The sequence below is a fragment of the Ranitomeya variabilis genome, chromosome 5, assembly GCF_051348905.1.
Source record: "Ranitomeya variabilis isolate aRanVar5 chromosome 5, aRanVar5.hap1, whole genome shotgun sequence".
NCBI lineage: Eukaryota > Metazoa > Chordata > Amphibia > Anura > Dendrobatidae > Ranitomeya > Ranitomeya variabilis.
In genome coordinates, this window is record NC_135236.1 from 468,037,013 (window position 1) to 468,063,887 (window position 26,875).

Below are 26,875 nucleotides of genomic sequence, written 5' to 3' on the forward strand. Positions count from 1 at the left end.
CCTGGAGACCTCTATGGTTGTCACTGCTGCCTTGCTGTGAGCACCGCCCAGTGGTCGGTGCTCATAGCAAGTGAGTAATTCTACTGCATTATCTTATCACCGCCGATCGGGTTGCATCTAGTCTCCCATGGAGACTATTGAAGCATGCCAAAAGTTAAAAAAAAAATGTTTTTAAAAATATAAGTTCAAATCATCCCCCTTTCACCCCATTGAAAATAAAACAATTAAAAAAATCAAACCTACACATATTTGGTATTTCCACATTCAGAATCCCCCAATCTAACAATAAAAAAGGATTAACCTGATCGCTGAACGGCGTAGCTAGAAAAAAAAAAAAAAAAAATGTCAAAATTACGCTTTTTTGGTCGCAGCGATATTGCATTAAAATGCAATAACGAGCGATCAAAAGATTTTATCTGCACCAAAATGGTATAATTAAATACATTAGCTCGGCACGCAAAAAATAAGCCCTCACCCAACCCAACATCATGAAAACTGGAAACACTATGGGTATTGGAAAATGGCGCATTTTCTTTTTTTTAACAAAGTTTGGAATTTTTTTTTCACCAATTAGATAAAAAAGGACCTACACATGTTTGGTGTCTATGAACTTGTAATGACCCGGAGAATCATAAAGGTAGGGCAGTGTTAGCATTTAGTGAACCTAATAAAAAAGCCAAACAAAAAACAAGTGTGGGATTGCACTTTTTTGTAATTTCACCGCACTTGTAATTTTTTTCCATTTTCTAGTACATGACATGGTAAAACCAATGGTGTCATTCAAAAGTACAATTCGTTCCGCAAAAAACAAGCCCTCAAATGGCCTTTTTGACAAAAAATGTAAAAAGTTATGGCTTTGGGAAGAAGGGGAGCAAAAAATGAAAATGCAAAACCAAAAATACCCCTGGTCGTTAAGGGGTTAATGCTACATGTACAGATGTACATGTTTTATTTATTTTTTGGGGCTTGAAAAATCCCTACAAGTATTTAGAGATGACCAGCTTTGAGAAAAAAAATATTTATTACACCTAACAGAGTAATACAAGGTGGTCATCTCAGGATACCATGAGCCAGGAGGAAACGTAAGGAAGGACATGTCTGTAGATTTTTCCAAAACCTTCTCACATGATGCAACAGAGAACCTCATCCTCGGCAGCAGTTTGAAGACTGTTTCATAGATCTGCTTTATTACTTTTAGTAAAAAAATATGGGTTAACAAATGAGACCTAAAAGTATTTAGAAAATACATCATTTCTATTTAAAATTTGGCAAACTGCAAATTAAAAATTCAATATATACATATATATCCTTGTCCTTTTAAACATTGTCTAAAATATGATTATGACCTCAAATGTTTCAGAAATTTTCTATTTATTGTTACAAATGAAATAGTTTACAAGCTTTACAAAAATGCAACAACCATGAGTTGAACATCAACAACATAAACTTCACACTGCCTTTATACATCGTTAAATATTACAAAATAGTGTATTCATTTTTATTATTACAAAGTGAAATAATATTAATTTACATAGCCCAGGAGATATTTGCTGTGTGTTCTTTGGCTTTCATTCGAAGAACTGCGATGCTGGATGATCGCCTTTCAAATTCTGGTTTTGTTTCAAAAGAATGTCCATTTGTAGAACCTGATAATAATGATTCAGTGAAGAAGTTGTTGAGTGGCATATGACTAAACTGGTTCTGGTGATTTGTAAAGCCAGCATATGAGGAATCGGTGCGAGAAGAGTGTGAGTAAGGGGACATGCAGGATGAAGGTTCTCGAGGCAGCATGCAGGAAGTCACCACAGATCCTCCGCTTGGGTTACCTGTCCATAGGTTATTCTGTATCTAGAAAAATAAATGAAGATATTCAGGATTTAAAAAAAAAGCTTGAAGTCAAATTATGCAATTTAGAGACTATACATTTGTTAAGCATTTCAGAAACAACTTTCCCTGCAATGACAGCTAAAACTTACTTTGTATAAATAGGACTTTAATGATTTTCTATTAATTATGTACAAACACATTAAGAACCACAGTAGCAAGGTTTATCTACCACTTGCTAAAAATTATAATTAAAATTGAGACAAAAAGACTGTACTGTAAATGAATGCTGTATTAAAAAATTGTTATATTTCCTAACAATCACAGCAAAGTTTTTTAAGAAAAGGATACATAGGCTTGAAAGTTGCATGGATTTCTTAGCTTTTTCCCATTTATATAATATTGATCAAATAACTGAACCCCTCTTAGTGAGCAAGAATACTAATTTGATTGCACTGAAACTCTGAGTTCTGTGTTTGGCTTTGGTGCTTCTGCCTGTAGAGAGCACTTAATACATCTTCTAGCCAATATAAAAGGCATTCCATAAATAAGTCTATTACTTGTTTCTTGTAAATTAGGCACTGTGTAATAAAAAATATTTACAATACACTTAATGTACATATATATATATGTGGGTGGGTGGGTTTGTGTGTATAAATAATGCTTTCAAGATGGTATTCTACTGGGTCACCTTGCTTGGGAATATAACTAGACGATCCGTAAAACTGCAATCTTTTGAATTTTTCTGCCTAGAAATCATACAAATTAAGTGCTAAGGGTGCTAAAAACCTAAAAATTAAGCTACATTAATACCCATAAAGATATTAGAACAATTATTTCTAGGTGATTTCTGTGTATTTAAGATACCATAGTGAGATTTCCATGCCGACTTTATCTATATCCACATATTACACTAAAAATAGATAGTATAATATTAATTTACATCCATTTGATAGCAATTTTTGATAACAAGTTATATGCTAGAGTGATAGACACACTTAAGAATACAGTGCACAATGCAATATATAAACACAGCAATATAAAATCGATAACTTTGCACTTAACACATTATTGTATAAAAGAGCTACAAATATTTTCAATGGTCTTCAATGGCAATTTAAAGCACCGGTACATAGGGATTTTTTTATCGTTAGAGTGGTGCTTCTAATCGAAGGTCCCTGACCCGATCATTATACTCACCTGCTACTGTCTTTAACTCTTATCAGCGCCGCCCCAATCCTACAGAGCCATCTTGTGACCACAACTTCTGACTGGCCACAAGTCAGAAGTTACGATCACAAGTTCTCAATGCAAGTTTATGAAAACCAGGTTGAAGGTGAAGACAACAGTGAGTAATTATATTACTTTGGTCAGGAACCTTAGATTAGAAGCACCACTCCATCACCGCAATAAAAAAAAAACCTGGAGTGGTGGTTTAAGTTTTTCTGCACCATGTGCAGCACATTATATATCAATTTAAAGTTTACAACTACATCTGCTGGTCGGTTGGTAGTATTGGTAGTACATTGCATATAGCAGTTTTCAATACAGTGACAGCAGAGAATGTAGGGCAGGAGCACTAGTCTATAGTGGTCAATGTTAGAAAGAATCAGATTTTTCAGTTGTAAACATTATTGGAGCTCTTTAGGTGTAACTTGAAGCTCCTGGAATTTAAGTCGAGATTTGTACGTCAGTTTTTCTTCCAATAAGTTAAAAACATGGCTTTTTTTTTAGTGTGCTACCTCATTTGATACAGTATGATTAACCGATTCATTACACTTATATTAATAAAAAAAAATTACTTTCCATTAAAGTGTCAAATGTAAACAGAATATCGATGACATCCATGAGTTATCTACTTTTTTTTAACAGTCCCTGCCATTGAATTGCATTGGTGAATTTGAGCTACGAAATGGACCGAACCAGGGAAACTTCTATTTTTATGGGGAACAATCAGTTCACAAAAAAATGAACATGTCAAAAGGCAAATTCATTGTAATAGGTCCATCGCCTATCAGGTAAAAATAACAGATAGCACAGGTACTAAAAAAACACTAGCCCTAACACTAGATTTCTTTTGGCCGAAGGGTCTTTGAGCACTCTAGGCTACTAGGGCATCGGTGGGACAGCTACCTATACACAACCTACAACTGAAGAATTTCATATGACCCAATTATTATTTTGAATAATAGTGGGAATTACGGTAATTTTTTATTACACCTTGTCTGATCTATGTTGCACTTGTTTCAAATAAATTGTCTTATTTTGGATATTTTATTCAACATAATTTTTATTTTTAACTTGATATATAGTAAATGACATGAAAGAAATGGATTAAAAAGTTATTAACATTAAAACATATAAATAACGTGTAGCATAAATTCGCACCAATGATTTCGGTTCCGAAAACCAAGCATATATCTATTTCAGCATCAGCTCTTTGAAGAATAAGAAAAGTTTGTCTCGCATTTGAAAAAGGAGAAACGCAGAATAGTCATTGAAAAAGAATGAAAACAGATGTATTGGCTGGAAAAGGTTATTTTAAGCAATCCTTTGCCACTGGGGGCCAAGGTTTAGTAAAAAAAAAAAAAGTCCCCAAAGGTACAATACTATCTTATATCCAACAGTTTATTTATTCAGCAGTCAACAAAGCCAAAGGACCTACAGTAAAATACTTCAGAGCTTAAAGAATTTCGGTCGCTGTGCCTCCAGATTTGGCAGCTGTCGTCTTGTTTTCCCTCTGTACATTAAGTCGATTTCTCACAGCAGAAAATGGTTAATGAAAATAAAGGGCGAGTGACGGCACTGTTCTGTCTGCTCCGTCCCAAAAATGGTTAACAGAATGATGCATGAAGCTAATAAAGGTGTATACTTCACTGACTGCCGTAATAATGGGAACAATATTAAGATTAAAAATAACAGAAATTAAAAAGTAGCTGATTTGGCCAAATTGGCATATTAAGCACATTTCTGTCACTGTACACCACCTGATAGCTGGCATACATGAACAGAAATAATTTGTGCTCAAATTATGGCACATGTAATACAATTCGCACTGCACTTTTCTAAACTGTTAAGTTAGTCATAATTTTGGCTAAAACAACTAATGAATTTGGCATATGGCATGGTATTTTCCTTTACAAAGTGATGAAACGTGAAATGTAGCAAAGGAAATGCTTGGATGACAAGTTAGGGGTAATGTGACTTGTAACAGCAACACACATCTTGTCATGTAACAGTGATACAGTAGAAAATATGCTGAAATCACACATTATATACTAGCATATTGCAGGAACAAACATTTGTATTCTGTTTTTCTCACAATGGACTCAAATCACATACTCTATAATTAAAGGGGATGTCCGGTCTAAAATTATAAGTCTGCAGACTCTGTCTGACTGAAGACTTATGAATCCCAATGCACGCACTGTGCACTGCGAGGATTCACCATTTTCTGAGCCGGGAATGGCGGTGATCTATGCAATATGCATAGTCCCTGTCAGTGCCCGTCTAGTGGGCACCGCCTCACTCCCTACCCTTGTATTGAGCGAAGCCGTGCCCACTGGACAGCCTTGTCATTAGATTAGGTATCACAGTACCGTACACCTCTGTAAGTTTAAATATACATATAGAATAATGGAGTTTCTGGTTTAGTTCCTTATTCTAAGTCATGTGACAAGGCTCGTTAACAGCTGGATATTGACTTTTAGGACTGCTATGTCCAATAGGTGGTACTAGAGTTCTAGTCCACTTCCTCTCTGAAGAGGCAATTTGCATACATATTATTAGGTGATATTAGGTGAAATTCTTATGACAGACATTTATGTCATATCCACGTGTCTCCCGGGATGCTATAAATGTCTGGTAGCTTGTTTTTCATAAAAGTTAATAACAGGAACTGCAGACATGCAAGACCACTTTTTCATTTATCACCCTCCTTGGATGCAAAATATAGCTACCACTTGACCTGGTGGGGCAGGGATCCCAGTTTTAGACAAAAGTGCGGAACTACATAAAAAAAATAAAATACTGCATAACCAAAAGGTAGATTACTGACTATTGTTTATTGACCATGAATATAACCTTGAATGGTCGTCAATTACAAATGCATTTTTTTCTGTAAGTGTGGATTACAGCCTGCTATCATTTACTGTACCAATATACATAATATTGCTGATATATTGTGGAGGACTCCATGCAAATTTGAGAAGCGCACCATTAAATACCCAACTATAAGGCCATGTTCACACTTTCAGTATTTGGTGAGTATTTTACATTAGTATGTGTAAGCCAAAACCAGGAGTGGAACAATCAGAGGAAAAGTGTAATAGAAACAGTAAAACAGATATATTGACTGTTCACATTGATCTTTGCTTTATAAATATCCTTTCAATCTCTAAATCTGCAGTAATATGCATCCACTGGTGTTGAACACTTGTGATTAGAGTTGAGCTAATTTGTTCAGATTCGGTAGTTGAATCTGAATTTGCCATATTCGTGCCATATTGGTACCCCATTCGTGCCGAATTTATGTTTGATGATCGCTTCCGAACATATTCTGTAATTTCTACTCCCATTGACTCTAATGACATTCGGCTGTCTTTGATGAATATTGCAAAAACAATATTCACTGCCGATCGTATTCAGACCCAAATCCAAAGAAATTCGCTCAACTCTACTTGTGATGACATTTTAACATAGCAGTTCTGTATTCTGCACATTCTTCCTGATCAGTTACATTTTCAGCATTCATATTTACCTGTGGGTAGCTTTCACTCCTTGGCAGGACAGAAATATCATAAGTGGCAGCAAAGTGGCTTTTGGCTTGCTGAATCTGACCATAGCGTTCTCTTTTTCTCCACTTAGCTCTGCGGTTTTGAAACCAGACCTTAAACAGATAAAAGGTTTCACTCAGAAAGTGTATGATGAATGCAAAAGTATTACCACTAATTTATAAGTGAGCTGTACTGTAGCATTTGCCTCTCCGCAGCGACATTATAGGACAACATAATCTGTGAGAAGTATATTTCCAACAGCTTTGAGATGGTTTCTGTGTCTGGCAGTTTTATGTATGCAACCACAGCTCACTTGAATAGTGCCTTGTGGAAAGAAAACCACTTGGGCTGAGTGGTGAAGCTGTAGCTACAGCCAAGATATGAAACTATGTCAGGAATCCATATTTCAATAATACAGCTTCAATTTTCATCTTTATTTCACCGTACTGATGTTTTCAAAGATACAGCTTTCAGAATGTCATTTTGCCATATTTGCAGTGTTCATATTTTATCATAGGTGAGATAGATAGATAGATAGATAGATAGATAGATAGATAGATAGATAGATAGATAGATAGATAGATAGATAGATAGATACAGTTGTGCTCAAAAGTTTACATACCCCAGCAGAATTTTTGCTTTCTTGGCCTTTTTCAGAGAATATGAATGATAACACCAAAACTTTTTCTCCACTCATGGTTAGAGGTTGGGTGAAGCCATTTATTATCAAACTACTGTGTTTTCTCTTTTTAAATCATAATGACAGCCCAAAACATCCAAATGACCCTGATCAAAAGTTATCATACCCTGGTGATTTTAGCCTGATAACATGCACAGAAGTTGACGCAATTGGGCTTGAATGACTACTAAAGGTAACATCCTCCCCTGTGACCTGTTTGCTTATAATCAGTGTGTGTGCATAAAAGCTGAGTGAGTTTCTGGGATCCAGACAGACTCTTGCATCTTTCATCCAGCCACTGACGTTTCAGGGTTGTGAGTTAAGTGGAAAGAAAAAGAATTGTCAATGGATCTATGGGAAAAGGTAGTTGAACTGCATAAAACAGGAAAGGGATACAAAAAGATATCCAAGGAATTGATAATGCAAGTCCGCAGCGTTCAAACTGTGATTAACAAATGGAAAGTCAGGGGTTCTGTAAAAACAAAACCACCGTCAGGTAGACCAATAGAGATGTCCTCTACAACTGCCAGGAAAATTGTTCGGGATGCAAAGAAAAACCCACAAATAACATCAATTGAAATAAAGGATTCTCTGAAAATAAGCGATGTGGCTGTTTCAAGATGCACAATATGGAGGCTCTTGAAGAAAAATGGGCTGCATGGTTGAGTCGCCAGAAGAAAGCCATTACTGTACAAATGCAACAAAGTATCTTGCCTACAATACACAAAACAGCACAGAGACAAGCGTCAAAACTTCTGGAACAAGGTAATTTGGAGTAATTTGGAGAGACCAAAATTGAACTTTTTGACCATGGAGGTGGATCGCTGATGTTTTGGGGATGTGTGAGCTCCAAAGACACAGGAAATTTGGTCAAAGTTGAAGGAAAGATGAATGTGGCACATTATCAGCAAATACTGGAGGCAAATTTGCACTCATCAGCTAGGAAACTGCACATGGAATGTATTTGGACATTCCAACATGATAACGATCCAAAACACAAGGTCAAGTCAACCTGTCACTGGCTACAGCAGAACAAAGTGAAGGTTCTGGAGTGGCCATCTTAGTCTCCTGACCTCAATATCTTTGTGCAGTTCATGCTAGTAGGCAGCCCAGGAATTTATAGGAACTGGAGGCTTTTTGCCCAGAAGAGTGGGCATCTGAGAAAATAAAGAACCTCATCCACAACTGCTACAAAAGACTTCAAGCTGTCATTGATGTTAGAGGGGGCAATACATGGTATTAAGAAATGGTGTATGTGCAGTTTTGATCAGGGTCATTTGGATGTTTTGAGTTATCATTGTGATTTAAAAAGAGAAAACACAATAGTTTGGCAATAAATGGCTTCACCCAACAACTAACCATGAGTGGAGAACAAGTTTTGATGTTATCATTTATATTATCTGAAAAAAGGCCAAGAAAGCAAAAATTCTGCTGATGTATGTAACCTTTTGAGCAGATAGATAGATATATATGAGATAGATAGATATGGAATAGATAGATGGAGAGATAGAGAAATTGATATGGGATAGATAGATAGATAGATAGATAGATAGATAGATAGATAGATAGTTAATTAGATAGATAGATAGATAGATAGATAGATAGCAAACAAATGGAACAGCTCTTCTTTCTTTGCAAAAGCAATATTAAAATAGAAAAAGCAGGCAGCACATCAATAATTATCAAAGAATAAGGTGGACTTTATTGGCCCTGATGTTGTGGCAATGTTTCGGTTACCATGAACCTTTTACAAGTTTCATTTTATATTTATAGATAGATAGATCGATAAGTAGATAGATATAAGATAGATACAGTAGATAGATAGATAGATTGTAATCTCATTGTAGATTGTAAGCTCTCACAAGCAGGGTTGTCTTATTTCGTCTTATTTTGTCTTATTTTGCTTTATTACTGTATTGTTAACATTGTTACCCTTGACTGTTGTGTTTGAAACTGTTAAACTGTAAAGCGCTGTGGAATATGTTGGCGCTATATAAATAAAGATTATTATTATTATGATAGATAGATAGATAGATAGATAGATAGATAGATAGATAGATAGATAGATAGATATTGAACACGTTTTAGAACAATGTAAGGAAATTAACAGGTGGTATAAATGTAGACTGTCTAAAAATGCAAAATGTGTATCATCCATGCATCAGTTTACTCTGTCTAAAATTTGCCACTAGAGTCAAGGTAATCTCGTAGTTCAGACAGATTTGCTCGAACAGGTAAACAGATTTTAATTAGACCAAAAAAAATAGCCTTGATAGGATGCTTATTATGCTTTGGGCTTTGAATAGACTTCTGAGCATAATAAGCAAAGGGAAGGGAAGGGGTTAAAATACTATACAAATCTATCCTAGGCCTTCACCTGACTTTTTAGCCTATTTCTAAAGCATCCACAGTTTCCCTGGTCTCCCACACGGGTTTTCGGTACTTCTGACACTGTTGTCTATGCAGTCACATGGGTGCCATGCAATTCATTGATCATATAGGCCTCAATGCTGGAAGTACTGAAGACCCCTGAAGAGAATCATGGAAGCTGCTACAGAGGCAATAACTACAGCCTAACCATTGTAATGTAAATTACCCTCATAACAACTTGTTCTTCCACACACTTCCTTTCAATTATCAGGATGACAATGTCGGCTCATGTATGATGTCTGCTGTTCATTATACCCTACAAAGTGTATTCATTCCAGTGTGTTCCTTTGGGTCCATTTAGTCTTTCATCAAACTTTCCAGCTTTGCCACCATATGATAATCAGTAAATGGAATTGACAACTGGCATCCAAAATAGTAATTATACCGCTCTGCATTGGTGACAGAAGACACTGAGAACCCCAGGCATTGAGACCTACTAGTGAGCCTGCCACCACCAATCAACATTTTCCTGGGCTGCAGTTCAATACAAACTACAAATAGAAGTTCTCGAGTTTACACACTTTTTTTATTATTTTTGTGTTTTTCCTTCTACTGACTAAATGACAAAGAGCAGCAATGTGGTTTTTTATAAAGGAAAACACTTTACTACTTGGGATTTCTATGTGGAAACAGCTGTCATGCCTATTGAGGCACAAACTGTACATAGGTATAATGAAAGTAGGGGGTTCTCGGGTTTACAAAAATAGTTAAGTTAATATGCATGTTGATTTTTCAATATGCACCAAGGATCTGTATCCATCTTTATTTTAGCACACCAAAAAGTCAATAGGTTGAATTTTAAAACCACATTTTTTGCTTTTTCCATAGTGTTTTTGCTCCATTTTTTACATATTTATTTTGCCAACAAAAACAGCAAAAAATAGTTAATACATTAGCCATAAACTGAGCAAACATGCATGAAACCAGACACTTGGGAAAATAGTAAAGAAAAAAGAAATACAATATGAAAAGAAAAGACAAACATATTGCAAAAAATACAATCCACATCATATTCTTACATGCTGAGCCTGAAACTTATTTCTTTGATCAACTTATCGTCGTGGAACTTCTCTAGAAAAAAGCTTCAAAAATGCAATATCTGCGTAATTTACTAAAGATCAAACAGAAAGATTTCGACAAACAGTCTAAAAGAGAAATCTTCGTTGTTGCACAAAGCAACCAATCACGGCGAGGCTTATATTGTTCAAGGCAACTAAAAGAAATGAAACCTGGGCTGTAATTGGTCTCTCTTTTCGTCATGTTTATAAATCTCAACCACTGTTTTTTAGCAAGAAAGATTTTTTTTTTTTTTGCTTTATCTAATTCTATTTTATCATTACTGATTGTCACTTTATTAGATGAATCGGTAACAAGCAACAGTGCATTTCTTCATAATTATATTAAGACTATTATTTTGACAACTTCTTATTCTTATTCTAAATTTGGAATATGAAAGAGTTCTTGACCAACATATTAATTCTTAGTCTTATAAATCACTTCTACATATAGACAATATAAAAAAAATGTTATAAAAACACTGGAGAAAAACCCTATATTATAATCTGCACCAGCCCTTTAAGTCCAAGCATGTCGTACAAATATATTGATAGCAAATGGAATTTTTATTAACTAAACATGTTGAATTTTTACACCTTGCCCCACCATAGAATCTGGGATATGTTTCTAATAACAAATTGGCAGTAAAACCGGCATTCAATTTGACAAATACATTACCATAAGATCCAGCCCATAAATATACGCTCGGGTTCACACTAGTGATCATGTAGCAGGTATTTATCTATTTATTGTTCCTGCTTTTGGGGGTTTATTTTTTATTGTAAAACTGATCCAAACTGAATGCAACCGAAAGCATGAAACTGGTTTCAGTGTTCATCAGTTTTCAATGAATTCTTTATATTTTTTTTTATGAAACCCTGAGAAACAAACAGCGTGCTCTATTTTTTCCATGTGTGCTATTCGCAAAATTTGCAATTTCACTAGTATTTTTTTTGCACATTTTTTTTTTTTACTTTGGACAATTATCGGTTATAAATATGTTAGGTTAAGAAAGACAATGTTTTAGTCCGTTCTTTAATCTAATAATTTTGTACCAAAAATATAACAAATTTTTGGCCAAACTGATGCAAACTAGCTTTAATCACATATGAATTATTGTTAATCACTATCTATATATAAAACTCAAAATCTGTAGTAGCCCACTCTATACAAATCCACAGTTCTGGCACTCCCTCTCTCCACCCACAGGAGCAGAATACTACCCACGAAGTTAGGCCCTATACATATAATGGGGAAATGTGAAATCTGTAGTAGCCCGCTCTATACAAAATCCACAGTTCTCGTAAGATAATATTTTCCAAAACATTTAAAAAAAATAATATACAAAGACTTAGGTTAATATGACATTCATCCTATAGAAATGAATGTGATCCGTTTTTTTGACCTGGTTTTCTTTCCATAACAAAAAATTATGTTTTTGCTTTTTTTATCATGTCAAAAAATAAAAATGAATACCGATTGAACTAACACTGCATTTATGTATCAGGTTGCATCACACAGAAATGAACTAAGTATATGATAACATATATTATAAGGGATGGAAGACCTCTCCTATGAGGAGAGGTTGGAAAAGTTGGGCTTGTTTAGCTTAGAAAAAAGATGCCTCAGAGGAGATCTCATATACATGTATAAATATATGTGTGGCCAGTACAAAACACTGGCACATGACTTGTTCCTTCCAAGGACCATACTAAGGACCAGGGGGCACTCATTACGGGTGGATGAATGGCGATTCCGACATCTAAATAGGAAAGAGTTCTTTACAGTTAGAGCAGTCAGAATGTGGAATGCCCGACCACAGGAGGTAGTAATGGCAGACACTATAACAGCTTTTAAAAAAGGGCTGGATGATCTCCTCGATACACATAACATTGCGGGTTATAGTTAAGTTACTGAAAAAATGTACAGTTAGTGGAGAAAGGTTGAACTTGATGGAACTAGCTCTTTTTCAACCTATGTAACTATGTAGCATAGTAATTCTTCATTTTACCCCACTCTTAGGACTATTTTATAAAGTGCAAATTTAGGAAGTGTTTCACATACACATTTTTAAGAAACAATGAGGCATGCACTGAAAAAAAAAAGAAATATAATATTTTCCATTATTCTTTTCCATGTTTAGTTTCTTGATTTTTACCTTCAAAAAACACAAGTAAGAAAATCAGGTTGCATCTGAACTACTCAAAAGTGTTCCTAAAAAGGTCTATCGATTTTGAATGATTTCCTTAACAAAAGTCTGTCTTCTTTCTTCGTATCCCTGCTGAGCACACCGTCCATCAGTGTATAATCATTATCATTGCTGAATTCAGTACTAAAACATTATATAGACTGGAATATTCAGGTAATATTTCACATGACGGCTAACCACTCCACTGCCTTAAACTTGTTTATAGCTGACTTTTTAAAGGGCACTTTTCTTTTATGGAGCTAGTGACACGTTTTGTTAAAAAAAAAGAGCTTTCTAACAAATAGAAAATATTCCCTACAGGAATAAAACTGACGCCAAAATAGAGTTTGCATTAATTCAGTCAGGATCTATTTTTCTAGGAACTATTTTCAAATGTAATTAAAATGTATAGCATCTTATGAGGAACCTGACAGAGGATTCACGGGTAGTATGAATCAGACGCTGGCTGCACTACTGTAGTTGTTCGTGTTTAAGGCCGGGGTCACACTTGCGTGTGTAATGCGAGAAACTCGCACAAGCCTCTCGCATCAATTCCCATCACTGCCGCCGGCGGTTCGGACTGGAGCATTCAGCCGCATAGAAATACATGCAGCCGCACGCTCCAGTCCCAAGTGCCGGCGGCAGTGACGGGAATTGAAGGGAGAAACTCGTGCGAGTTTCTCGCATTACACACGCAAGTGTGACCCTGGCCTTAGGCCGGAATCACACACAGCGAGATACGGCCGAGTCTCGCAGGTTAAAAAGAAGCACTGGCACTCCAGAGTGGAGCGGGCGGCCGCATCGCAATACACGGAGTGCCAGTGCCAGAGCTTCTTTTTAACCTGCGAGACTCGGCCGTATCTCGCTGCAGTGTGACTCCGGCCTTACTCTGAAACTCTGCCGCATTTCAGATTAAGCATGTTTCGAAAGCCGGTCTGGGACCAGGTGTCTCAGATGGGCAGTCAAAAGAAGGTCCCTGGTGTCTTCACCCCACCCCACTCATAGGGAGAGATCTTGTCAGTCTAGAGAAGCAGGGTGGGAAAGGCTACTGGGGACCTTCGTCAGTTTAGTCAGCCGAGATGCCTGGTCCCAGGCCTGTTTTTCAAAGTATGCTTATTCCAAAATGCGACAAAACATACACAGCTGCAGTAAACAATTGGAGAAAAAAGAATTGACGGCACAACCACTGAAAATACAAAAGTATTGCTTCTTTATTAGAAATCCATTCAAAGGTATAAAACCTGTAATCCCTATTGGTCACATACTTACGCGCTTCTGGCACACACAGCGCCCTTAGTCACAGTCCTAGTCACAGTGCAGTAACTCAGTCAGAGGATCTGGGAGCATAAATCTCCTGTCAGGTTCCCTCTAAGATCCAACAGATTTGGGCCATTTGCAAATAAAACATATTAAATTTCCTACAGTTTAGCAAAAACGGCTCATTAACTAAGTATAGAAGAAAAATAAAGAAAAAAACATATAATGGCTGAGTTCTGCCCTAATTTAGTTGCAGATCAGTTAGATTAATGTATGAAGCTACGTAGGTGCTTGTTCACATATGCTGGAAGCTCAAGCTCAATTTCTTATATCAATTTGGGAATTTACTATTGGGAATCTGACAGTATAACTGATAACGGTGTTACCTATAAATGCTACTTTCCTGTCAAGTGGACCCAGGTATGGACTGGGGCTGAAATTTAGTCCTGGCATTTGAAATTACACAGGCCCATGTTGTACCTGTCCCCAAGCACCAGATGGGATATATTACTAATATTACCCTGGATAGAGGAAAGCAAGATTTACTACAAGACCAATATTTGTAATGATACCCATGGCCTGCTTGGGTAAGTGACTGAGTCATCCACTTTGTGCTCCATCACAACTCTTAACAGTATGGATGTCTTGAGAACACGGATTCTGTTAACAACGTAGCAGTCAAAGCGGCCCACAACCAGACAGGCCCAGATGGCCAGTCCAGCCCTGAGCTGACCATATGACTATCGGGCACCATGTTGGGCACCATTTTTGAACCTGTTTCTGGTAAAGTTTTTTTCTTATTAGACAGACATTATTAATTGTCTACCTGATACACATGAATGTAGCTTTAGTGAGTCACTCAGAATCAGCTATGTAAAGGAGGGACACAAGTACCAACCCCACCAACAACATACCAGAGAACAGACCTGTCAATCTTACAATAAATATGTTCCCATAGTAAAGCATTCTAGGACACTTTTTATGAAACCTTTGACAGATATCTTGCAAGCTGAGACTTGATTTTTTTGCATACTCCAGGTTGTGTGTATCTGCTATATGTTTAAAATACAGGAACCGAACTGTGCAAAATGTATAAAAGTCGGGCCTAATTTGTCTAAAAGAAAAACTGTGTTCGTTGTCCACGGCAACCAATCAGAGCCCAACTTACATTTCTTAAACTGCTGTAGCAAAATGAAAGCTGAACTGTGATTGGTTGCTTTGGGCGACAAAGACAGTTTTTCACTGAATGTCCACAAATTATGGATGGATGTGGTTATGGTAGCTGTGAATAGTGGAGACGTTTGAAGCACAAATATCTTATACATTTTGAGGCCATGTTCACACTTTGAGTATTTGGTGAGTTTTTTACCTCAGTATTTCTAAGCGATAATCAGGAGTGGAACAATCAGAGGAAAAGTATAATAGAAACACGTCACCACTTCTGTATTTATCACCCACTCCTGGTTTTGACTTACAAATTCTGAGGTAAAATACTGACCAAATACTGAACGTGTGAACGTGGCCTTAGTGTATTTGTGCCTAACAGAATTTATAAATTTGACATGTCACACTTTCTGTGGAATAGAGGAAAGTTATACAATCTAGGTGATGATATTAGCAAAGTCCAATGTATTTTTCTTTCCCCCTAATAATGACTATAATGTGATACAGATCCGACATGACATGTGTAGCGCTGTCACAACCTACATCACACGTAATAAATAGGAAGCAGATTTCTTCCATTAGAAACCTGTTTTATTGGTACGATGTATTTACTTACAACAAGCCTTGCTGTTAAAAGAGTTTGTAGAAAATAACTCAATTAAGTTCAAAGCCAAAAACTGCTAAGCATAATGAAAAATTCTCCCCTTAAGGTATACATAGCACGGCAACGCTGGTAATAGCGTCATTTCATGTGGGCCATTTTCAGCATCAGCTCTCATATGTATCCAGCACCATCGTTCCCAGCGGACGGGAGGCCTCTTAGCTAAAGTCTATCTTCAAACGGTTAATAAAGAGATTTACTGCTACCAAGAGACAATAAATATGGCACTGGTGAAATAAATGCCTAGGAATAAAAGAAAGGAAAAATTCAGCATGGTAAATGTATTCATCATGTCTGTGGGTGGAAAAAATATTTCCTGAAGTCTCCCCAGGGAACGTGGAGAACATGTTAGGAGAATTTAGTAATGAGACTCTTTCACTGGTGGAAAAAAGACCTTGACAATCTCCTTTAAATGGGTGCCAATTACTACACTGATGTGAAGCAGGAAAGGCGACCAGTGAGATAAATTAGGTACAGGTTTACTTCTGGTGAATGCTAGGGAGGTTACTATTAAACCTAATGATATGTTACACAGGGAAAAGGCACATGCATGCGTTACGAAGGGCACTTAGAATGCCGGGGAACTGACTCCTCTCGCATGGCTTGGAGAACCTCAGATCCTGGCTTAGCATGTGAAGCCATGTGGTACTTTGTCATTTTGGGGGACACGTTACTCCTCAAATCTGAAATGCCAAAGGTTATCTAGGCCCGATAAAACCACTACATTTCATGACAGTATGTTTAACACAAAGACATTCCTTTCGGATGACTGAACAATTCCAGAATCTGTAATATGAAAACACACTACATCATCAATCTGTGGGAACTAAAAATATAGAACACATGTGGGATTCACCGCTGAGCGAATCTGGACAAGACCTACACAGATCGGGGGAATCTACAATGGTCAAGCTGCATAAAGAAGACATCAGGAAGGCTGGTGGCACACTAATGGTTGTATCTAGGTTTTTACTCATTTAACAAAAATATAAATGAAAAACTATCCATAAGAACTCGTACGAATTTTGATCTGATCCAGTTCAGAGGAAAATATATTTATTATCATCAGTATCAGATTGGTCTAAATCTGTTTATTTTTTTTAATAAACATGGAGAAGAGCATTTTGATTAATGCAATATGTTGCACTTCAGTAGCAATGTGGCCTGTAGAAATTAATATGATTTGTCAGGATTAGTTTTTTTTGTACTAAACATATTGCTAAAATATTTGTATAAAAAAATGAATGACACCAAAAAGTTGGCTCTCGTATTTTAGACACACTTTAAACCCTCACTAAAGTGTCTTGAAAGGAGGCAATGGCTTATTGGACTCCTAAAATTAACTAAATTAATTATTATTCTGTGATACAAGCTTGCTGCCAACTAGTGCTGTAAACTAAGCCAACCAAGAGGTGGCATTTTCAGGAGAAAAGTCAAGAAAAATGCATATGTCTAGCAAAGTGTAAACGTATCACACAGCGTGTGCCACCATCAGAAATTGGAGTTTCTTCTTCTGCAAACCTGGTCTTGTTTGAATTTATGGCAATTTTCCAGCGTTTGTGGGAAACATTCACGCCAAACATTGCGAATATGCTGCGATTTCATCAAATGAATGCTGTTTGTATGTTTTCCTTGTGTTTGAGTCAATTTCATGCAGGTAATTTAGTTTTATCTCAAACTCCAAAGAGTGTACCGATAGGTTAGTTTTTAGGTGTCTAGAGTAAGGAAATTAGATTGAGAGCTTCATCTAGGACAGGGACGAATGTGAATAGCATCAATGTGTACTGTGCTCAGGAGTATGTTGGTGTTACATAAACCAAAAAAAAATAAAATTAAACATGCTTTGACCAAAAAAAAGACAATTTCAAAATCACACAAAATAAATAAAGTTGTAAATTACATCATTCCAATCACTCGGAAACATCTTGCTGATGTATGTTTTTATACCTAAAAATTCCTAAACATAGCACCGAAAACTGTGAAAAGTAATTGAAAAACGTGGATCTGAGCTTTATGGCTTTTTCCTATCAGATGCTTGAATGAGATTAATGTATTATTTTTACATTACTGAGAAATGTTAGCTGAATGTTTAGTTTAGTAGCATGTTATATATAATATCAAATTGAACTGTAAAGAAATAGACCAGATTCTGTTACTTTTTATTTGTTTTTTATAAAATATGTTTCAAAATAGTACGAGCAAGTTACATTTATAATAAATATGTAAATTATTTTTTTTTTAAAAATCTATGTTTGTGGGTTAATATCAACTTATGCCATTCACTTTTTTAGGACATTTTCACATATCAGTGTTTTATCAGCATTTTGCATCAGTATTTGTACTGTGAAATACTGGCACGTAAAACTGGCATTATGGTCTGTGTATAGTAGCTGTACAGTCCAAATACATTGCATTAGTATTTGAATGTAAAAAAAAAAAATAACAGGAGTGGAGCCTGAGTCTACAGAGACAAAATCAAGAATGGAAAGATTTGCACCTCTTCTTTGTTTTGACTTACAAATGCTGATGCAACAGAGGGTCTAAATACATAAAATTAAAATATAAAACTTGCCTAAGGGTCCTAAAAATAAAAATAATAATATTTGAAAACGGATTACATCATTTTCCACAACAAGTTTAAAAAAAAAAAATATATGATAAAACAATGATTAAACATGGGATGATAATAATGATAATAATAATAATAATAATAATAATAATAATAATAATAATAATAATAATAATAATAAATTCTAAGATATCTCTTTGTTTAATTAATTAATTTTTGGGCATTGGGTTTTCATTTATTTATTTTATGTGAACTAAAGAAATGAAGTTGGGTTTACACTTGTCTGTCTTTATGGTTTTTTATCCTTATTGTTATTTCCGTGGGATAGTTTATAATTGATTGTTTCTGTTTAGGAACCATTTCACCATTTCTTATGGGGCCAGAGAATAATGCACATTCATACCAATGGAATTTATCATTCAGACGACCGTTTTTCTCACGTACAAGAAAAACGGGCCGATTATTTTGATCAGACTTTGATCAGTGTGTGGAGAAAAAAAATGTTTCACCACCTTCTCCTATGTGACAATCCATGAAAATTGGACCACACTCGGATGTCATCCAACTCCTGTCCCATTTTTCATGGACCCATAGACTTGCATTGCCGATTCTGATCCAACACTTGGATAAAAATTGGACAAAAATGTTCACTATTTTGCAAGGACCACTCGGACTGCGGAAAATCACGGACATGTGAATGACCCCATAGCCTATCACAAGTATGAGTGCAATCCGTGAAAACCACAGATTAGCACTTGTATGCAAAAAAAAAAAAAAAAAAAAAATGTCTGAATGACCCTTTGTGGATATTAGTAACTTGCACACTTTTTGAACTTGTTACATGTCAAGTAAGAGAATCTTATCTATATGTGTGTATATATGGTGTTACTGCACAGCTCAGAGAGTCATCTGGCATCATAACGAAACCAATGCGAGCAGAACACTGACAGATAACTAAGGAATCAGTTGTGTCATCAGTTCCTTATTATATTGGAAGACTTAGGGTACCGTCACACATTGAAATTTCCATCGCTACGACGTTACGATTCGTGACGTTCTAGCGATATCGTTACGATATCGCTGTGTCGGACACGCTACTGCGATCAGACACCCTGCTGAGAATCGTACGTCGTAGCAGATCGTTTGGAACTTTCTTTCGTCGCTTGATCACCCGCTGACATCGCTGGATCGTTGTGTGTGACAGCGATCCAGCGATGTCTTCGCTTGTAACCAGGGTAAACATCGGGTAACTAAGCGAGGGCTGCGCTTAGTAACCCGATGTTTACCCTGGTTACAAGCGTAAACGTAAAAAAACAAACCGTACATACTCACCCGTCGGTGTCCTTCAGGTCCCTTGCCGTCTGCTTCCTGCTCTGAGTGCCGGCCGGAAAGTGAGAGCAGAGCGCAGCGGTGCCCTGGTTACCCTGGTTACCCGGGGACTTCGGCATCGCTCCAGCGCCGTGATTGCAACGTGTGACCGCAGTCTACGACGCTGGAGCGATGATTATACGACGCTGCGACGTCACGAATCGTGCCGTCGCAGCGATGAAAATTTCAATGTGTGACGGTACCCTTATGTAAAGAAACCTATGCCCCTGTTTCCGCTTATCACATCTATCAGGTAATCTTGTGTTTATGGAGCAGGAATAAAGCCCTGGTTAACCGGATAGAAAGAAACTGATGCTGATCCCATAGTATTCTGTAGGATCATCCCCAGTGATCCGGGGATCATTTGTTGCACTGGATTGTTTTTCTTGTGCATGCTGGTGCTTTTGCTCCAGGTATGGATGCTGGATAGCTGCACAAAGCACTCATCTATGGTTATATCTGCCCCAAGCATACAACTGGCCATCCACAACTGTTGTATGGAAACCCAGCGTATGGAAGAACTGCATCAGAAAAGCGGGATTATTGGATCCAATAACAATTCTACTATACAAGGAATGACTAGTCCACTGCAAAAGATGATATAGAACTAAGAGTGTGTTGCAATCACAAAAAAAATGAAGTAAATATATTAGAATTTATGGTGGACACTTTGCATTTTACCCCAGGTGTTAACTCACCCAGCAGAAGACATAACTAACAAGTCACTAAAGGCCTAAAAATGGCTGAATATACAGCATTTAACACAACTGTTCTTCCTTCCTGTGTATTTTTTGTGCTACTGATAAAACTGATATGGGGCAGCATGGTGGCTCAGTGGGTAGCATTGTAGACTTGCAGCGCTGGGGTCCTGGGTTCAAATCCCACCAAGGGCAACATCTACAAGGAGTTTGTATGTTCTCCCCGTGTTTGCGTGGGTTTCCTCTGGGTTCTCCAGTTTCCTCCCACATTCCAAAGACATACTGATAGGGAATCTAGATGATAATGTCTGCAAAGTTTTGTGGAATTAATGGCACTATATAAATGAGTAAAATAAATAAAAGATGAATATGTCTATATATTCACACATGTATGTTTAAGCAATAGTTGCTTAGTTTTTGATGCAAGCCATTACAGGAGTGCCTACAATGTAGAGAGCAGTGTTAGGTTAGGCTCCAGCTATGAGTTTTTGATGCTGCAGATTTTTATTGTGCCTAAAATCCAGCTTCTTACAGGTCCAATAAAGTGGATGCTTTATTTGTTTTGTTTTGTTTTTTTGTAAATTTCTCTCGCAGTTACGCTGAGTTTTATGTCTGGATTTTCCCCCAGAATTGCATTAGATGCAGAAGTTCCTCAGGTAAAATTGCATATGCATTCTGACGTGGAAATGCACAAAAAAATCATGTAATCCACATAATACTGTGTCAGTAACATTTTCTCAAGGCCAAATACCAACAAATAATACAATCAAAGCTGCTTTGTATAAAACACGACTACAAAAAATGCACTGAAAAACACAATGAAAAAAACACAAGTAACCTAATAAAAATCTAAAGATTAAAAAAAAATCTATTACACCGAAAACTCACCAAGTACTCATGGTGGGAACTTTGCCTAAAAGGGCATTTATACTGCAAGATAATCGCGAACAAATGTGATTAAACACGTTCATTTCACAATTATCTTGCTGTGTAAACAGGCTGGCGATCATCCAATGATGAAGTAAACACTCCAAGGTGTGAAATTATCTTTTCCAGCACAAAAAAATCATCAACGTCCCGTGTAATCCTAAACCTAGTATCGATCACTCGGTGCGCATCGTTTATTTCCTCTGCCTGTGTAAACAGGCATTCAAACAACCATTGATCAGTAAACGTTTACCGATCGTGTCTCCGGTCAGTCCATATAAACTGACCTTTATTCATTCCTTATACATCTTTATCTTATTGGATTCAGTCCTGGTTTTAGCTCAGAAACAATAATTGGTATTACAACTACAGCCTAAATAATGTCCAGACTTAATGGCATTGGTATAAAAAGGAGAAAAAAACACATTATGTGACTGCAAAACCTCACACCGGGCAGATGAATTTACCCCCTAGAAAAAGTGGTTAGATTTTGTCCACTTTTAATAACATGTGCAAATAAAAATGTTTAGGTACCTCAAGCATAACAATGGTCATCTTATGCAAAAATGCTTCCTATGATTTATGATACTTTTCATTGTGACATATTTAGCATCTAAGGAATGTGGTGAGCCCAAAAATAAAAAGTGCCCCCCCAAAAAAGCAGTATTCTTGTGTAAGTGCAGATAGGGTTATCTGGAACAAGTATATGCTCAGTGATTAAAATGTCAAGTCTATAGTCTTACCGCTTTTCCAATCATCATATTAGAATAAAAGTTATATTAGTATGAATTATAATCCAGAAGATAATGTCTGTAAAGGGCTGTGGGATTAATGGCGCTATGTAAGTAATATATATATATATATATTTATATATATATATATATATATATATATATATATATATATATTTATATATATATATATATATATATATATATATAATAAAATAATATATCAGAAATCACATTATAATATTGCATACAATGGATTCACAAATATGATAGCTAGACAACCCTGACAATTTGCAAGTATCTTCATCTATACAATGTAATTGTATTCCTATGTGTTTTGGGTCTTGCTTTGCTATTGTCTTGTGTTTATTACACCACTTTTACTTTTTATCTGCAAAAACCATAGTGTCACTACCCAGCTGGAATTATTAATAATTTATACAAAAAAAGTACAATCCAGAAAACTGCCGGACTGGTAATAGAGGAGCAGCTCATTACTTCTGCATCATGTGTAATATTACAGGAAGCAAAGGCAGCCGAAAAAATAGAAAGGACAACTGTGGCACAGTTTGGAGTGTAGCGCTCATCGTTATCCTATTTTATTGTAACTGAAAATGAACCTTGTGCTCCAACTTACTAGATATATATGAATAGCTAGACAGACAAATAGGTGGTTGGATAGAAAGATAGATATGGTATAGATATATTTAGAAAATATCGGAAGCAGTACACTGTGTCAAGTGAAAGAAAATGTTGTTGAAGAGCCCATCATGCGAAGTTTCGGCTCCATGAGTGAGCCTTTATCTATGGGAGAGAGATGAGATAGACAGATGATAGATAGATAGATAGATAGATAGATAGATAGATAGATAGATAGATAGATAGATAGATAGATAGATGCACCCAGTGACAATCCGCCGGCACTCACCTGTACCCGGGCCTCCGTGAGCTCGGTCCTGAGCGCCAGCTGCTCCCGCACATACACGTCCGGGTAGTGCGTCTTCTGGAAGACTTTCTCCAGCTCCTCCAGCTGCAGACTGGTGAAGGTGGTGCGGTGCCGCCTCTTCTTACTGCTGGACACATTGCTGCTGTCACATTTATCCGCCAGCTCGTCCAGCTCCCCCTTCTCCTGCGGCTGCAGACCCTTCTCCGGCGACCCCCGCACACTGCAGCAGGTCTCCAGGGGCACAGCCTGCTGCCCCTCCACCTTAGCCATGCCATAGTTCACTGCCAGAGACGGACACACAGATTGCGTATTAAGTGGAGGTATAGGCAGCCTTCACTATGCATAAGCCTGTACATGTATGCGTGTGCAACTGAGAGTGTGTTGTCAGTATCTATCTATCTACCTATGTATCTGATCCACCTATTAGCTATATATATATAATGCATGTGTGTGTATGGGCGATCTACCAATTAGCTATATATATACAGTATATGTATAAATCTTTATAGCTGATCTATCTATATATTCATATATATGATCAACATGTTATCTGTTAATCTATAGATCTATTTGTTATAGATACATCCATCTGATCTATCTGTCTATCTATATATACTATATAAATATGTATGATCCACCTGTTATTTATTTAAATAGATAGGTCTGATCTGTTTTCTATCCATCTATCGTTCTATTCTATATACAGCCATCTATCTAATTGACCTATTATCTATATCTATTTATCTATCTATCTATCCCATATCTATCTATCATCTATCTATCTATCTATCTATCTATCTATCTATCTATCTATCTATCTATCCCATATCTATCTATCCCATATCTATCTATCTATCTATCTATCTATCTATCTATCTATCTATCTATCCCATATCTATCTATCTATCTATCTATCTATCTATCTATCTATCTATCCCATATCTATCTATCTGATATCTATCTATCTATCTATCTATCTATCTATCTATCTATCTATCCCATATCTATCTATCCCATATCTATCTATCTATCTATCTATCTATCTATCTATCTATCTATCTATCTATCTATCCCATATCTATCTATCTATCTATCTATCTATCCCATATCTATCTATCCCATTTCTATCTATCTATCTATCTATCTATCTATCTATCTATCTATCTATCTATCTATCCCATATCTATCTATCCCATATCTATCTGTCTATCTATCTATCCATCCCATATCTATCTATCCCATATCTATCTATCTATCTATCTATCTATCTATCTATCTATCTATCTATCTATCCCATATCTATCTATCTATCTATCTATCTATCTATCTATCCCATATCTATCTATCTATCTATCTATCTATCTATCTATCTATCTATCTATCTATCCATCATCTACCTATCTTTGCAGCAGGACTGTTGGGCATGTATTGGCACAGCCATGCTTCCTGATCACCGTGGCCAACAGTCGCCCTCCAGGGAGCACCTCACTGTCTCCAGCTCCCGGGATGGGGGGCACAGCCGCTCCTGATAATGGCAGGTCCTTAGGAGTGATTGCACTGACCGTGCTCCACCCTATGGGCTCCAGCTCCTACAGCTTTGCCCGGTGCCCAGGGTTACTGTATGAGACCGGCCTGCACGTATCTGCCGCACATTCCGGTGAATCCCATGTACCGGACACTAAGCGCTGTCAGCGGCTGAGGACTCGCAGGTTATTTTTTCCATTTACCGCACATTCTCAGTAATAAATTCTTTATTTCTTTGGTTTCCCTAATTTCTCACATACAACCGAAAAGTTAAATAAAGGAAGAGGAAATGTGTTTTCCAACATTATTTGCCAGAACAGATTACTAACATAGAAGATCCATGTGCCAGATCCTGCCAATCTTTGCCCCTAGTTCTAGTTCAGCTACTTCATGAACTACAAGAAATCATTGCTTGCTATTCCGACTGCAGACCACCACTTATATCTTATGGGATGGGGATAAAATATAATAAGAGCGAAATAGATGATAGAGATAGATGGATAGATAGATAGATAGATAGATAGATAGATAGATAGATAGATAGATAGATAGATGATAGATAGAGGATAGATAGATAGATAGATAGATAGATAGATAGATAGATAGATAGATATGAGATAGATAGCTAGATAGATAGATAGATATGGGATAGATAGATAGATAGATAGATAGATAGATAGATAAGAGATAGATAAATAGATAGACAGATAGATAGATAGATAGATAGATAGATAGATAGATAGATAGATATGGGATAGATAGATAGATAGATAGATAGATAGATATAGATAGATATGAGATAAATAGATAAATAGATAGATAGGCAATTAAAGAAAATTTGTCAGCACTACCAAAAAAAACGGGTGCAATAAAACCTGTTAAGGTGATGTCCAAACCTCCAAAGTATAAAATCAGAAAAAAAACAGGCACACTCCAAAAATCAAAAATGAAAAACAGTGGCCTTACTGATCCATTAGTAGCAACCTTTCGGCAGAGTTCTCTTTCTCTGCTAATTTTGATTTTTGGAGTGCAGCCTGTTTTCTCTGATTTTCTTATTAGATAGATAGATAGATAGATAGATAGATAGATAGATAGAAAAAGATAGATAGATAGATAGATAGATAGATAGATAGATAGATAGATAGATAGATAGATAGATAGATAGACACCAATGATGAGGGTGATCTTAAAGCTTAATATAGAAAATAAATGTCCAGTTCAATAAATATAAATGTAAAACAATTCAAACGTTGTGCTATTATATGCAATTGGTGAATTAATATTTGTTGATGATACATAGGTTTCATACAAATGTTTTCAAATCATAAATCATAACAGAATAATACAGACAGTTGTCATATCGTCCTATAAGGTATATAGCATATACAGCCATGTCTTCCACATGAGATATTACAGGCCTGGGCTGATGGTGCCATTACAGGCAGTGGTCGCTGCTGGTGTTATTACATTATGTGAGACCACATCGTACAATGCTGGGGGGCTCCGCAGTTATTACAGTCTAGGGACATTATTAACCTGTTCGCTGCCGCCCGTCTTACCATTGCTGTCTTGGCAGGGGGAGCTCCTGTCTATCCGCACATGGTGCTCGTTCCTCTGGATGGCACTGAAGGCCTGCACACACTTGCCCACTGGGTTCTTGCTGTAGTAAGAGTCATTGTCCAGCGTGTCCATAACGTGGTCCAGTGCGCCCCCCGCCCCCAGGTAGAAGTCGCTGCCGGCTTTCCCCCCCTGGGTCTTTAGAGAGAATTTGTCGCTTAGATGGTAATCCATAGTCATGGAGCCTGCTGCGTCTCCTATACACAGGCGGCAACAGTGGGAGAGTTCCTAATGTCCAGGAGGGGGACACAGGGGGCTTATATAGAGCGGCAGGGCCCGGAGCAGCCTCCCATCACCAGCACGTAGCTCCACCCTGACCCCTACCCCGAAATCCCCACTGAACAGGGGGATGATTCAGGGCTCACTCCGGGAAAGAGGAAGCCTCCTTATTAGCCACATCAGTCCTATCCTAACATGTCACTCAGATGGCTAATATGTATAGACTAGTAATCCATATTAGT

General features: G+C 36.9%; 1 protein-coding gene across 1 annotated transcript; it reads right to left on the minus strand.

Annotated features, from left to right (window-relative positions):
- Positions 1–1,316: 1,316 nt before the first annotated feature.
- ALX1 (ALX homeobox 1) lies at positions 1,317–26,616 on the minus strand. The gene is made up of 4 exons (XM_077261095.1): positions 26,357–26,616; positions 23,256–23,554; positions 6,584–6,712; positions 1,317–1,848 (listed from the first exon to the last, which is right to left on the minus strand). Exons 1-4 carry the CDS (start codon positions 26,592–26,594, stop codon positions 1,528–1,530), a joined length of 987 nt encoding a protein of 328 aa, XP_077117210.1. The 5' UTR covers positions 26,595–26,616; the 3' UTR covers positions 1,317–1,527.
- Between the last annotated feature and the right edge of the window lie 259 nt (positions 26,617–26,875).

Excerpts from the sequence above, each read along its gene's own strand:
- ALX1 (XM_077261095.1), bottom strand. The coding sequence starts at position 26,594 with ATGACTATGGATTACCATCTAAGCGACAAATTCTCTCTAAAGACCCAG. Across the intron at positions 23,555-26,356 it reads CCCCTGCCAAGACAGCAATG|TGAACTATGGCATGGCTAAG; the intron begins GTAAGACGGGCG and ends CGTCTCTGGCAG. Across the intron at positions 6,713-23,255 it reads TCACGGAGGCCCGGGTACAG|GTCTGGTTTCAAAACCGCAG; the intron begins GTGAGTGCCGGC and ends TATCTGTTTAAG.